We start from the raw sequence: 14,689 nt of genomic DNA, 5'->3' as shown, positions 1-14,689 counted from the left end.
ACGACTGTCTCTTTTGTGGGCAGTCTTATTTACGTGCCTCCACTTCGACTGCGTCTTCGCCCCGTCAGCTATGTTGTAGTTTGCTCCACAACAGTAGGATAGAGACAAAGAAGGAACTCACTGACTACAACTTTGGACTACAACTGAATAAAAATGGCGGACTCGCACAAAGCTCTTTGAGAAAACCTCTACCATACATAGAGATATCCGCTGACGTAAACAGGGACAAATACACCACCAGCTAATCAAAGCAAATATGAAGGAGGGTAAGATTGTTTTATAAGATATATTCGCCATGCCTCCACGGTTTGATTTAAAATTTTCAGGGCTTATGAGGATCGCAAATACACAAAAATAGTGCCAACAGGTAAAAAAAAAGTTGGTCATTTAAGTGATTTGATAGATCAAATAAAATTGTATTGAGTTCTTTGCCATGTGCTCTCAGGGATCTTAAAGTTCCAGTAGCAGCAACATTGTATGCAGTATACAAGATAGTAGTGACTTCAACAGAACAGCACGCAGGGTAAAATGTAAATAAATACATGAAATACGGATTTAAAAAACTGTAAAACAAAAATAATAAGGGGAAAATGCCAATTTTCCAATTTACAAATGTACAGCTATATGTACTGTATATATAAATTGTTACTAATGCTTTGTTTATGCTAATAATTGAAGCTCATTGTCTACTTTCTAGTCGTAATCTATGTGAACATCTCAAACGTGTCAGGTGGGATACACTTGCTTTTGTAGTTGTCCCTTAAATCTTAATAGCAGTAACTGAAAAGAGTGGAAACAAGGGTGCCTTGCATGAAAGCCACAACACATTTACATGCATATCAATTTACAGATACGAGAAGGGATATATTTAGCCTTATAACCGCTTTGTGGCCTTACTAACAGATGTTGCATTTCATTTAAACTTTGCCCAATTTTCTTCCAAATTAATTGCTTGGTTGACGACGTTGAGCCAGAATAAGACACACATACACTCACTCTTCTGTGACGCACAGCGTTTTTGGTGCTCATACATAAACTCCTCCAACTGTTGTGGTTTGTTTGAAAAGGAAAATAAATGACAGTATGATTATATCTGCTGAATGAAGACATACAAGGATCGTGAGCATCGTTATTACGTGTGCTTCTCAGAGAATCTGTTGTTGCATACTTCTTTTATCAGTCGTTACAACACTTACTGGAATCATGGAATATAAATCTACACAGTGTACTTTCCATTTAGTAATCTGCCTGATGGGGAGTGGGGAGGCTAAAAGTCCCACATCCACATACACACAGTAAAGACTTTTCAAACAAACCAAGAGGGGGTCATAGTTTTCCTCCCAGAGTCCGTTTCCTGCTCCATTTAACCTCTGCATCTATGCTTTCATTATGACAGTTTTTTATTCCCTCTTCATTTCCTGCCATTTTTTCAATAAAAGTATTTATCGCCCAAAGCACACTGTAGGACAAGTTAGTGATTTTTAATGTCAACAATTAAACAACCGCACTGCATGTGTTTTCAATGTTTTCACTAAGAGACTACTGGAGATGAATATGTCACAATCATTACTTTTATTAAATGTTATGTGTAGTGCAGTTGGTGTTGAGCTATGTGCCATCCTTTTGCCCGAATGCAGCCAGGATAGGCTCCCCCCTGCCCCCCTTGACCTCAAGAGGGACAAGTGGTAGAAAATGGTTGGAAGGATGGATGTATTATTTTTGTATTTACATTCTCAATACTATCCATCCATTTTTTTGACAGTACTTGACCTCATTAGGTTCAAAACATTGCAGCTGACTGCACTAAAGTTAGTCGGTCGCAAAGCACATTACATTAGCAATATCCTTATTTAAAAAAAACCTGTTTTAAACAGACTCTGAAATGCACACATTTTGGGAAATAAATATGTCTTCCTCTATATTGTACTTCAGCTGCGTGCTCATTAAAAATGTTGTATTTTAGAATCTGATATCAGCTTTTCAAACACTGTATGGTAATGCTACAATGTTTATTCACAGTCGCTCTGGTGTTATTGAGAAGTTGGAAGCCCTGGAGCTTGAGAATCAAGAGAAAATGGAGGTGGAAGAGAGTGGAAGCAGACAAGGCCGCAGTGAACACAGACGTTTCCACCGAGAGGTAAAGCTTACTATTTTGCTGGTGTGTGTTTCGTGAGTTCATGTTTGAGCAAACCAAGTCGGTGTTGTAAAGCAATTTACAATACATAGGGAGTCATTTGTAAACAGCAGTTTTTAAAAAAACATCACATGGCAGGGCATGTATGAGCTTAGTTTTTGGACATGCTTCTTCCCCCTCTTCTGACATGTGCCCTTCTCATCTTCCTATATTTTTTCTTCTGTCTCTGTTCCCTCCATCTTTTCCTCATTCTATTCTGTCTTTGTTTAGTTTGTGGGTCAAAGGTCACCCAGGCGTGTTGTACTCATTTCCAGTTTCCATTCTTTGGTGGGATTCCCCTGTGGATTTCGCATCCTTTTCCCACCATGCTCCCCCCCCCACTATTTTTGATACTGTTGAATAGGTTTTCCTTGTTTGGCCAGCTGTTTTTCACTTATGCAACAAATAATGTGTGTGCAGACAAAGGCGCTGCAGGTACACGTCTGTGGTTATAATATTAACAAACTACCACTACCTTCTTGTTTCCTGGACACATTATTTAATCGACGTCAAAGATAGTTTTTTTGTGTTTATTTTAAACTGTCAAATTTGCGCAACATCTGCATGCCATGGAGAATCACGGGCATACAAAGTATTGCTTGGATTTACATGACGTCACGTCCAGCTCATGTCAGGTTTATTAAATATGTTTGGTGGTCAAGCCAGCGTCTGTTCTCAATGGGTACTCAAAGAAAAATGCACTATGCTTGCGTTGTTTCCAGCTGTACGAACCGTTCAAATCGTAAAAATTATAAATGTTTCTTCAGAGTTCCTCGAGAGTTAATCAAAAAGGGTGGAAGGGTGCAAGATTTTACGAAACGACAACGAGAAAAGTGGCACGCACTTCAAGGGAGCAGAATTGAAGAATGCATGAGTTTGCATTGATCACTCCGTTAAAGGTTTGTTTAATAGCCTTTAAAGGTTTTGTATTTGCCATTTAAGTATTATTTTGACATTAATTGTATTTCTTAAAACAAAATTGCGCCACTAGTGTTTGAAAAAGCAACAACTTCGCTAGCCTAAATAAAAGAAAGCAAATGTGAGCAAAACCTAAAAGATTTAGGCTTTTACCAAAGAGCAATTGTAAATGAAGCTTTCAGCCCATACACAATGTTGACATCTATATGCATATTTTGATAAAGACGGGGAAACCACGCACACTCGTAAACGGCGCATGCAACAAGAACAAAGCAACAAACATGGCTGTAAATGCGAAGTTAAATAAAGAAATGCAACCTTACTCGAGCAAAAACGATGCATATTTATCAGGGAGAGTCCTGATAGCAATTTCCTTGACCCAGCCACACACAGTGAAGTTGTAGACCTCCGTACTTTTCCAAGTTTCCATCTGTTGTGTTGTGTAGAAGGATGTCTGCAGCACAAGATAGTTCGATATGTCTGGGAACTCCACCAGTGCCAGAAATCTGAGGGTTGCAGGTTCGCTCCCCGCCTCTTGACATCCAAATCGCTGCCGCTGTGTCCTTGGGCAGGACACTTCACCCTTGCCCCCAGTGCCGCTCGCACTGGTGAATGAATGATGAATGATGGGTGGTGCTCGGAGGGGCCGTAGGCGCAAACTGGCAGCCATGCTTCCGTCACTCTACCCCAGGGCAGCTGTGGCTATGAAAGTAGCTTACCACCACCACGTGTGAATGAATGATGGGTTCTCACTTCTCTGTGAAGCGCTTTAAGTGTCTCGAAAAGCGCTATATAAATCGAATCCATTGTTATATATATATATATATATATATATGTTAATACAGTAAAAGAAGTAGGTTGTATAATTTTAAATTCAACTCCATTTAACAAAAACTTGAATATGCTCACTTATATACCGGTACATGTATCCCTTTAGGAGCAGAGGGCTGTCATGGGTCAAGGTCGGGATTTCCCCTCCACTTTACCACCTCTTCGGAGAGCCAAGTCCCTTGACCGAAGGACCACCGAGTCAGTCATGACAGTGAGTGATTTATCTTCCTTTTGCTATTGTAAATTAGTCTTGCTATCTACATTATCATATAGTTTGTGTTGTTTCTTGTAACAATGTCATTCTTGCCCTAGGAACCCTTTGTTCGATTGTTACAGTCGTGGTCAAAATTGTACATACACTTGTAAAAAACATAATGTCATGGCTGTCTTGAGTTTCCAATAATTTCTACAACTCTTATTTTTTTGTGATAGAGTAATTGGAGCACATACTTGTTGGTCACAAAAAACATTCATGAAGTTTGGTTCTTTTATGAATTTATTATGGGTCTACTGAAAATGTGACCAAAACTGCTGGGTCAAAAGTATACATACAGCAAAGTTGATATTTGGTTACATGTCCCTTGGCAAGTTTCACTGCAATAAGGCGCTTTTGGTAGCCATCCACAAGCTTCTGGCAAGCTTCTGGTTGAATTTTTGACCACTCCTCTTGACAAAATTGGTGCAGTTCAGCTAAATTTGTTGGTTTTCTGACATGGTCTTGTTTCTTCAGCATTGTCCACATGTTCTCAAAGGGGGTTTAAGTCAGGACTTTGGGAAGGCCATTCTAAAACCTTAATCCTAGCTTGATTTAGCCATTCCTTTACCCCTTTTGACGTGTGTTTGGGGGTCATTGTCCTGTTGAAACACCCAACTGCGCCCAAGACCCAACCTCCGGGCTGATGATTTTAGGTTGTCCTGAAGAATTTGGAGGTAATCCTCCTTTTTCATTGTCCCATTTACTCTCTGTAAAGCACTAGTTCCATTGGCAGCAAAACAGGCCCAGAGCATAATAATACCACCACTATGCTTGATGGTAGGATGGTGTTCCTGGGATTAAAGGCCTCTCCTTTTCTCCACCAAACATATTGCTGGGTATTGTGGCCAAACAGCTCAATTTTTGTTTCATCGGACCACAGAACTTTCCTACAGAAGGTCTTATCTTTGTCCATGTGATCAGCAGCAAACTTTAGACGAGCCTTAAGGTGTCTCTTCTGGAGCAAGGGATTCCTTCTTGCATGATAGCCTCTCAGTCCATGGTGATGCAAAACACGCTTGACTGTGAGCACCTGTGTTCCAACAGCTTCCAATTCATTGCAGACCTGCTTTTTGGTGGTTCTCGGTTGACTCTTGATCATCCTGACCAATTTTCTCTCAGCAGCAGGTGATAGCTTGCGTTTTCTTCCTGATCGTGGCAGTGACAAAACTGTGCCATGCACTTTATACTTACGAACAATTGTCTGCGCAGTTGCTCTTGGGTCCTTAAGCTGCTTTGAAATGGCTCCAAGTGACTTTCCTGACTTGTTCAAGTCAATGATTTGTTTTTTCATATCTGTGCTGAGTTCCTTTGACTTTCCCATTGTCGCGTTTGTAACCAAGTCTAATGACTGCATCACATGAGCCCTATTTAAATGGGCTCAGAGAAGTCAACGGGTGTCGTTAATCATAATCACTCACATGAAGTTAAGAGGCCATGCCATGAAGCTAATTTGATTTGATTGTAACTTTTCTACATCACCAAAATTGATAATGTATGTTGCTGTATGTATACTTTTGACCCAACAGATTTGGTCAAATTTTCAGTAGACCCACAATAAATTCATAAAAGAACCAAACTTCATGAATGTTTTTTGTGACAAACAAGTATGTGCTCCACTCACTCTATCACAAAAAAATAAGAGTTGTAGAAATTATTGGAAACTCAAGACAGCCATGGCATTTTGTTCTTTACAAGTGTATGTAAACTTTTGACCACGACTGTATATGCTTTAAAAAGCGTTGCCAGAATGATGTGTACTGCTTCGTGTTCAGGGTATTAAACGTGTCGTGTAGTGAATATAGTGTCACTCAGCTTATATTTACACTGTCTCCTCAATGTTGCCAGCTGACAAAGTGGGTGCGTTATCACATATTTTTATCTTCTTGATTAAGGCAGTATTATTTTGGCTATTTAAAGGATGTGTACGGTTCCCATCATAAGCTAAAGTTTCTGGAAATTCACCTAAAAATGTTTGGCTTATATTGCTAAACTTACGTTCGCACTGCTTAAATCCGTAAATGCTCAACACTTAACACTTTCTATTAATTGGTGTAATCACAGTTCACATTTTGTGGCTGTTTAAGTGGTTCATTCTATATTTGGTAAGGTACAGTTGGACTCTTAAAACATGAACACAATCGGTCTGATAGATAATTTGATTTTCAATAAATAAAATGTATTACCCCAGGAAAAAATAATAGATACTTTGCAAGTACTGTTTTAATTAACAACTTGGCACAACTAACTGTGTATATCATAATATTTACGATGTAGCCTATCATTCTTCATCTTTGTACCGGTACATGAAATCACGTGAAAGTTTTAGGACACTCCATGAAAATGTTAATGTTCACTCTGTTTAAGCATATTTAAACACTTTGATATTCATCATAATACTATTAAGGGATTAATACACCATATCGATCTGAATAACACTGATAGGTTTGGCCAGTAATTACTGTATGTGATCGGTGAAGATCAGATATAACATAATGAAATAAATGTTTAAATATATTTTTATAAATTCATGTTTGTATTTTCTTTAAAAAAAAAAATATTTGGGGTTACATTTTCATGAATTGATAAGGTCAGTGAAGTTTTTCTTTTTAATATTGATATTGAATATGGATCTTGGTATACTCCCTATATTGTTTTGGACAATATTATAAGAAGTGTGTTTTTGTACCCAATTATTTTTAGTCATGTGACATAACCTTCCTTTCTTGTACACTTACATCCATGCACAAACTGAGCAGAGGCTGGCATGACCTTGACTGCTGAGAGAATCAGCAAGGCTAGTGTAAAAACATGTATTTAATGCTAAGAGAAAAGTAGACTGCTGTAAAAAACCAATTGTTAGACAGAAGAGAAACTGCTTGTATTAATTTATGAAACAGGCATCAAGCTTTGGTAGAAACTTGATAGTTCTGTCATTAACTGCAACTGAAATGCTCTAAATGACTTTTGAAAGCCAATGTGCTAGTCTCCAGACAAAGCCTCTCCTGTTCTGCTAAGCTGTGCGATCCAGGGTTCGAATGAGTGCCAAAGGTTTAGCTGTTTAGAAAAGTCTTGGGGCTTTTTGTTGGAACTATGAGGTCAGATTGGTTAGCTAACAGTGAAACATTTTTTTATGGACATTTTTAAACTACATTCAAACAACACAGTGATGGCTAATAAGCAATTAGTATGTATAGCTTTTTTTAGATTACTTGATGGTGTGTTAATTTTATTTCTATAGTTTATTACCTCTCTCTTCAAGACTAGTGTTTCTCTGATGCGATGGTATGAAGTTGTTACCAAGCCTCCACCTCTCCCACTCCTCTTCAGGTTACAGAACTCATTCTAAACTTTTCTGTTTGTGGATTTTGCTTGCCGCATATTTTCAGTGCACTCATTCTATGTCTGTTTATGCTTGTGCACGCTTATGTATTTGTGTGTTCTTAATCATGTGCTCAGCAGTACAAAAGCCAGCACATGCATCACGTTCCCCTTGATACCTTTGTCATTTTCTTGGTAATCACAGGCAATCACAGAGAAATTGTCCCTATAAAAAATAACATAGATAGAAAAAAATCCATCCTAGCTTTATCAACGACTCAGGCAATGTTTAAGTCACATTTGAACATTCCTACCAGTCATACACATTTTTATGGAGATTCTTTTGTGTCTTTATTACCAAAGCTTTTTTTAACACTAGTTTATGTAACTGAATTTTTTGCATTTAAATTTAGTGATATTTTTTTACATTAAATTATGCCCTGAATAAAAATTTGTGAGCAAAATGTGTGTTTAAAAATGCAATTTTTTTTTATTTTAAATAAGACCTGTGTCACGTGACTGCCAACTTGACGTCTCATTGGATGGTTGTGATACACGATAGATTGCTTCAGTCTTAATTTACCGGAAGTGGGTTCAACTAAATTTTAAAGCACTATTAGTAAAAAAATAAAATAAATAAACACACACAATTTGCTCACAAATGTTTACATAATTCAAAATTATTAACATTTACATTTACTATAAAAATATACTATTCTAACTAAAAAATTAAGTTACGTAGATTCAGTGAAAAAAAAAAAAAGCTTCTGTAATAAAGACCCAAATTACCCTCCATATTTTTTCCTCCTTTTATTGTTGACTGAGCAGTTAGTTTGCATCAGACCTCAAGCCAGCTCAGTGCTATGTTCCTCAATTGCAAGGATATTGGCCGATTAGGTACAGTACGTAGGATTCTGTTCATGTAAAAAAATACCAGTTTGCTTTAAAGACAAAATGCCAATTACTTTCCATTGTTGCCATTTCATTATTTTATTATTGTCAGAGTTTGTCCTCAGCTGCCAACAGAGAGCAACTTGGACCGCTTTGTTCCCACACTACCGGTACATTAATTTACAGTTCTTAGGCTGCCATCGCTTTGATTTTTTTTCCCATTAATGGTACACTTCTGTGGTGGGATACAAAAAGTAATTGTGCGTTATTCCCATACATTTGTTTTACTGGGCATCATACAGAGTTGCCACAAAAGCCAAAGACAAAGCAAATCATGATCATTTGTTGATGCATACTGAATAGAGGTTTAATGAGCCCCTTTTTTGCTGTATCTTCCTCCTTTGTATATGACATTTTTGAGCCCCACCATCATGCATATGTATTTTATACAAACTATTTATTTAAATCAGATTAATTCTAATTTTAAATCACACTTTTGAATTTGGATTACCGGTAATTGTGATTAATCAAAGGTTACTACTTGCTTGAATAATTCAAAATAACTTAAAAAGGACCCCACTATTTGGACACAAATACGACTTTATTGTCAGAATGTCATGCAGTAATAAATCTTAAATGCTTTACTTGAATGTACGCCATTTATTTGCTCAAAATTTGGTAACGATTTTAACTGAAGCGAATATTAGAGTGAAATTTGCCAGCGAGCACATCTTTGCATTGATGTATGCATTGACCTGATTACTTACCCTAAAATACACCGCCTTTCAGGTAACGATCCGCGATGAAGGTAAAAGGAGCATGTACACTCAAACAAAATTGCATAAAAAGTTGCGTGTATACTAGATTATTGCAATATGTTTCTATTAACTATACTGTATATTGTTTTACACATCCTAGAGTCTCACACACAGGTTGATTGTTTTCGGTTACTACAGCTTTCTCACTTAAATTCTGTGTTTTAATGTGGGGTTTTCTATGCTCATGTAGCCACATATACTATGCACTAGGGGTGCTCAAAAATCGGTTCACATTCGAATCGCAATCTTGTTTATCCTGATTCATAATTATCGATATATAACCGGTATAGCTCGGTTGGTAGAGCGGCCGTGCCAGCAACTTGAGGGTTGCAGGTTCGATCCCCGCTTCCGCCATCCTAGTCACTGCCGTTGTGTCCTTGGGCAAGACACTTTACCCACCTGCTCCCAGTGCCACCCACACTGGTATAAATGTAACTTAGATATTGGGTTTCACAATGTAAAGCGCGTTGAGTCGCTTGAGAAAAAGCGCTATATAAATGTAATTCACTTCACTTCACTTCGATTCATAATTTTTACAAATCACTTTAAAAAAGTTAAAACATTTTAAATTACTTTTAGAAAATAAATTTTTAGGCCTTTTCATGCCTACTCACTGTGCGCATATATCATATGTCAACAACCAAAATATTTTGTAACCTGTAACCACTTTTGAAAAGGTTTATTATAATTATTATACCAAATAATACATTGCGCAAATCGGTTAGAATCGAGAATCGTGTTGAATCGAATCGTCACCCAAAGAATCAGAATCAGATTGTAACGTAAGGCGCCTCAAAGATTCCTGCTTTTATTATGCATTATACTCTAAATTTGTTGTACGTTATCTTGTATGTATGTGTGTTTGTGTGTTTGTTGAGCGTGTTCATCACGTTTGCTACCTGTGGTCACCAGTCACATATGTATTTATTTCCCACTGTTTGGAATCACAGCAGTTGACAACAATATCAAGCGATGCAGCTAACATCCTCGGCTGGATTCTCACAGTGCAAGAAAGAAAGAGGCAGAAGTTGTATCTGACTAGTGGTCTGCATTGACACCGCATCTCATCTCTTATTCGGCATTGTCCAAGCCATTGGTCAGGTTCAACTTGTCCCACAGCTGTTGTGTGATTTGACTGAGCATGTTTGACTTTGTTGACAAATGTGTGTGGAAAATACTTCTACACATTTAAAATAGGGTTGTTTGTGAGTATGTTGTTGTATTGGTTAGATTACTTTTTCAATTATATAAATGCAAATATAATACTGTACAAATAACATTGTTAATTTAAAATTATTTAAGATGAAATAAATATTTTCCACTTGAATGAAGTAATAATTCTGTAATATTTACTTTTTTCTTTTACATTGTAGCCCGATTTACTGAACTTCAAGAAAGGCTGGATGGTGAAGCTGGATGAAGGACAGGTAATTAAGTTGCTGGTTTTCTGCAAGTTAAGATAAAGCCTTTTTCCACATAACCCTTGCACTTTTTTTTAGCATTTATGTGCCTTAGAAAAGCATGGTGCCCTTTGAATGTTGTATCATAACGTGTTTGATTCTCGTCTATTTGCTCTGCTATTCTGGTTAATTTGGTTAAATTTGAACGCAGTCCGCTGAATTAAAATAGGACCAGTAATTGGGTACAGAGACTGTCTGAAAGATGGGTCTCAGCCCACTCAAGAAAGCACTCTGTAGTTTTCAGGGGAAAAAAGTGTATTTGCTAACCGCACTAAACCGGATGTGATATGACCAAATGCGAGCAAAACTTTGCAATTGTTAGAAAAACCTAACAAAAAGATGAGTGATAATCTTTAAAAAAAAGAGTGAAAAGCGCTAGTACAGTAGTTCAACATCACTTGCTCTTTCTAACAAAGGAGATGTGTATCACATTACAGTCGATGAAGTTGTCAAAACAATGTCTCTTTCTAACACGTATCTAGGAACGTTTTTTTCATCTTATATAAGGTCCTGAGTTCAATCCCGGGCTTGTGATCTTTCTGTGTAAAGTTTGCATGTTCTCCCGTGACTGCGTGTGTTCCCTCCGGGTACTTCGGCTTCCTCCCACCTCCAAAGACATGCACCTGGGGATAGGTTGATTGGCAACACTAAATTGGCCCTAGTGTGTGAATGTGAGTGTGAATGTTGTCTGTCTATCTGTGTTGGCCCTGTGATGAGGTGGCGACTTGTCCAGGGTGTACCCCGCCTTCCGCCCGAATGCAGCTGAGATAGGCTCCAGCACTCCGCGTGATCCCAAAAGGGACAAGCGGTAGAAAATGGATGGATTGATGGATGGATAATGTATATCCTCTTTGTTACACCTGAGCTCATAAAGTTATTTTGGATGCGTAACAATGTCCAACATTAGCCGTCACATACGCGATCCACTCGAGGTTCGACTTCATGCATATGCAATATTATGCTTTATTTGGTTTGCTGACAAAATCAAGTGTGAATTTTTTTAATTCTCAGGCATTCAATTGATCGCAACTGGACTGTTTGGTTTGTCTAAGAAGATTTCTCTCTTCTTAGTAGGCTTTATCAGTTTATGCTCACTTAGATTAGTCAGATCTAGACCAATCTAAATCTAAAACGAGATCTGACCAATCTAAGTCTTTAAGCATGAACTGATGATGCCTACTCGGATGAGAGGCGAAACGTCCTCTATGACAAACCAAACAGTCCAGTTGCTATCAATTGAATGCCTGAAAATTGAAATATGTATACTTACAATAAATACTACTTACTACTAAAGATACTTACAAAAAGATACTTATTTAGCACAGTTTGGTTGTCATTTACACTTGAATTTGTCAGCGGACTAAATATTGCACAATAATACATAAAGTCAAACCTCAAGTAGGTAGCGTCAGATATTGTCAACCATATCGACCATCCATCCATCCATTTTCTACCGCTTAGTCCCTTCGGGGTCGCGGGGGGCGCTGGAGCCTATCTCAGCTACAATCGGGCGGAAGGCGGGTTACACCCTGGACAAGTCGCCACCTCATCACAGGGCCAACACAGATAGACAGACAACATTCACACTCACATTCACACACTAGGGCCAATTTAGTGGACCAATCTAAGACTAAATGTGACCAATTTAAGTCTGAGCATGAAATCATGGAACCTACTTGGATGAGAGATGAAACGTCTTCTAAGACAAACCTAACAGTCCAGTTGCGATCGATTGAATGCCCTGAGAATGCAATGACCTGGATGAATGAGAACATCCATAGACATCCAGTTTTTTTAATTTTTGGTGTGTGGTGTGAACGCACCCTTAAAAATAGATTGCCAGTAGGTAAGAGGCACACTTAAAGCTGAACCTATAGTGATGCAATGACATAATATCTATAGGTTACACAACAGATTTTTCCTACTTTACCTGAAAATATTTTTTTTTACCCTTGTATGTACTGAAGTGGAAGAAATACTGGTTTGTGTTGACGGATCACAGCCTGCGGTACTACAAGGATTCTATAGCAGAAGAGGTAAGGTATGATATATTCATGCTAGAATTTGAATTTCTTTACTTATACAATGTTTTCTTTGTCTTTAAAGGCCTCTGACTTGGATGGGGAGATTGATCTGTCAACTTGCTACAATGTAACTGAATACCAAGCTCAACGGAATTATGGGTTCCAAATACAAGTAAGAGAAAATCTCTTGTTTTAGGATGTACATTCATTCATTGATGGCATTTGCTGCAGAATATATACCGGTACTTTACAGTAGATATCATTCTGTTTGATTTTTTTATGGATACAACATCACTCAAAAGACCGTTAACTACTGGATTTGACTTTAATATTGTAACCATACATTGTTCCTAACAAATGTTACAAAAGGAAAAATGTAAAGGTTTTCCAACTGCATCGTAAACACAATAATTTAGCAACCACAGATTTTTTTTAAATGTTTTATATTTATCTACGAGTGGGAAAATTTAGTTTTATATTGATCTACAAGTGGGATAAAATGTGCGTATCTACTACATTTATTTCTAGTTAAAATGGAATTTGTAGTTTACTGTTTTGGAAGTGTTTTATCATTCTTGCTTTTGTAATGATTATTCTAGATCAAATGTAATGTATATTGTCTTTTTAAACTTTGCATATGTATTTATGTTTATATAGTTGTATAAGCTTATCTTTGTTATAAATGTTTAGACTCAAGAGGGAGTCCACACACTTTCAGCGATGACGGCAGGGATACGGAGGAATTGGATCCAAGCAGTCATGAAAAATGTCAGACCATCAACTGCTCCTGATGTAGCAAGGTAAGTACATTTGTATTGCTGCACATATTCACTAACACTACACTATTCACTAAGAACACTACATCTTTTTTGTCTTTTTGTACTTCAGCTCAACCGAGGACCAAGGTTCATTCTCTCCTTTGGAGGGTCTGATCAGACCAGATGTGACTCATGACTCATTATCCTCTGAAACCTCATCTGTAGAGAGAGAATCCACTCCGACTGTCATAAAGAGCCGAGCACGTGAACGTCGACGGGAAGGTCGATCAAAAACCTTTGACTGGGCAGAATTCAGGCCCATTGCCCAAGCCCTGGCTCAGCAACGGGCACAGGAAGCAGAGAGCCTCCAGGCGGACCTCGGAGAACTTGAGCGCAGTCGGAGGAGGGAAGAAAGACGGAAAAGGTATGAGTCTGCGACAAGCTCGTCGATAGAGCATTCGTCACTCAAAGACACTGCGAGACTGGAATCTGAAAGTGTCGATAGACTTGGACACCCAGGGCATGATTCATCAGGTCCTCAATTTCTGGAGAGACAGCAGAAAGTGGAGGAGGTAATTGAACAACATTGGCGGCAGGTCGAGAAGACACCGATACGGGAAGAGCATAGGGTGTCCCTGTCCTTAACAAGTCTACCCAGAGAGAATGCAGAGCTCAACCAGCTGTTGGAAAATTACAAGCAAGGGGTAGGTCTACAATTCGTTAGCTGTCAAATAGTTTAAATAAAAATAAAAACAAATATAATAATCTCGCTAATTCATGCCAATTCCCCAATAATGTGTGGCCTTGCAAATTTGTTCAATGCCCACAACATCCCTGCATATTTTGGGGAATCAGCGTCATTTTCACCAATCAAATTATCTTTAAGTGGCGTGCACGTCAATAGTTGAATCAAAACATATGTTTGTGTCTTGTGTAGATGAAGCAGGAACTGCAACTTGTAACAATATATGAACTATGTATTGCTGTAAAAGCACAAAAAAGATGGGCAGCATTTTAAAATTTAGGCTAAAATGTGCTTACTTTTAAGTGTACTCCCGACTGTGCATGAGAATTATTAAACATAATGCAGACCTTGTAAAAACTTGACAAGGTCGTTGATGTTTTTAGAAATACCCAGCCTTACATTTTCAATAAAAAACAACCCTCATTTACAGTTTACATTGACCTTGCATGAATGTTTTGGTCTACCATCACTGGATTACTGGCAAGTCTTTACTCTTT

The 14,689-nt window shown here is 38.0% G+C and overlaps 1 protein-coding gene across 5 annotated transcripts in view; it reads left to right on the top strand.

Annotated features, from left to right (window-relative positions):
* mprip (myosin phosphatase Rho interacting protein) overlaps positions 1 to 14,689 on the top strand; it is a 78,542-nt gene that overhangs the window by 45,344 nt on the left and 18,509 nt on the right. For 4 of the 5 annotated variants that reach the window (XM_061967170.2, XM_061967169.2, XM_061967172.2 and 1 more), the window contains exons 8-14: positions 2,020 to 2,137; positions 4,029 to 4,133; positions 10,579 to 10,632; positions 12,633 to 12,701; positions 12,772 to 12,861; positions 13,380 to 13,489; positions 13,578 to 14,151. In XM_061967170.2, coding sequence (XP_061823154.1) covers positions 2,020 to 2,137; positions 4,029 to 4,133; positions 10,579 to 10,632; positions 12,633 to 12,701; positions 12,772 to 12,861; positions 13,380 to 13,489; positions 13,578 to 14,151 — 1,120 coding nt within the window. The remainder of the gene's footprint in view (positions 1 to 2,019; positions 2,138 to 4,028; positions 4,134 to 10,578; positions 10,633 to 12,632; positions 12,702 to 12,771; positions 12,862 to 13,379; positions 13,490 to 13,577; positions 14,152 to 14,689) is intronic. The other variant, XM_061967173.2, reaches the window with a different exon arrangement.

This window comes from Nerophis lumbriciformis, linkage group LG11 (assembly GCF_033978685.3).
Source record: "Nerophis lumbriciformis linkage group LG11, RoL_Nlum_v2.1, whole genome shotgun sequence".
Classification (NCBI taxonomy): Eukaryota; Metazoa; Chordata; class Actinopteri; order Syngnathiformes; family Syngnathidae; genus Nerophis; species Nerophis lumbriciformis.
This window is presented reverse-complemented; position numbering and strand designations above follow the sequence as displayed.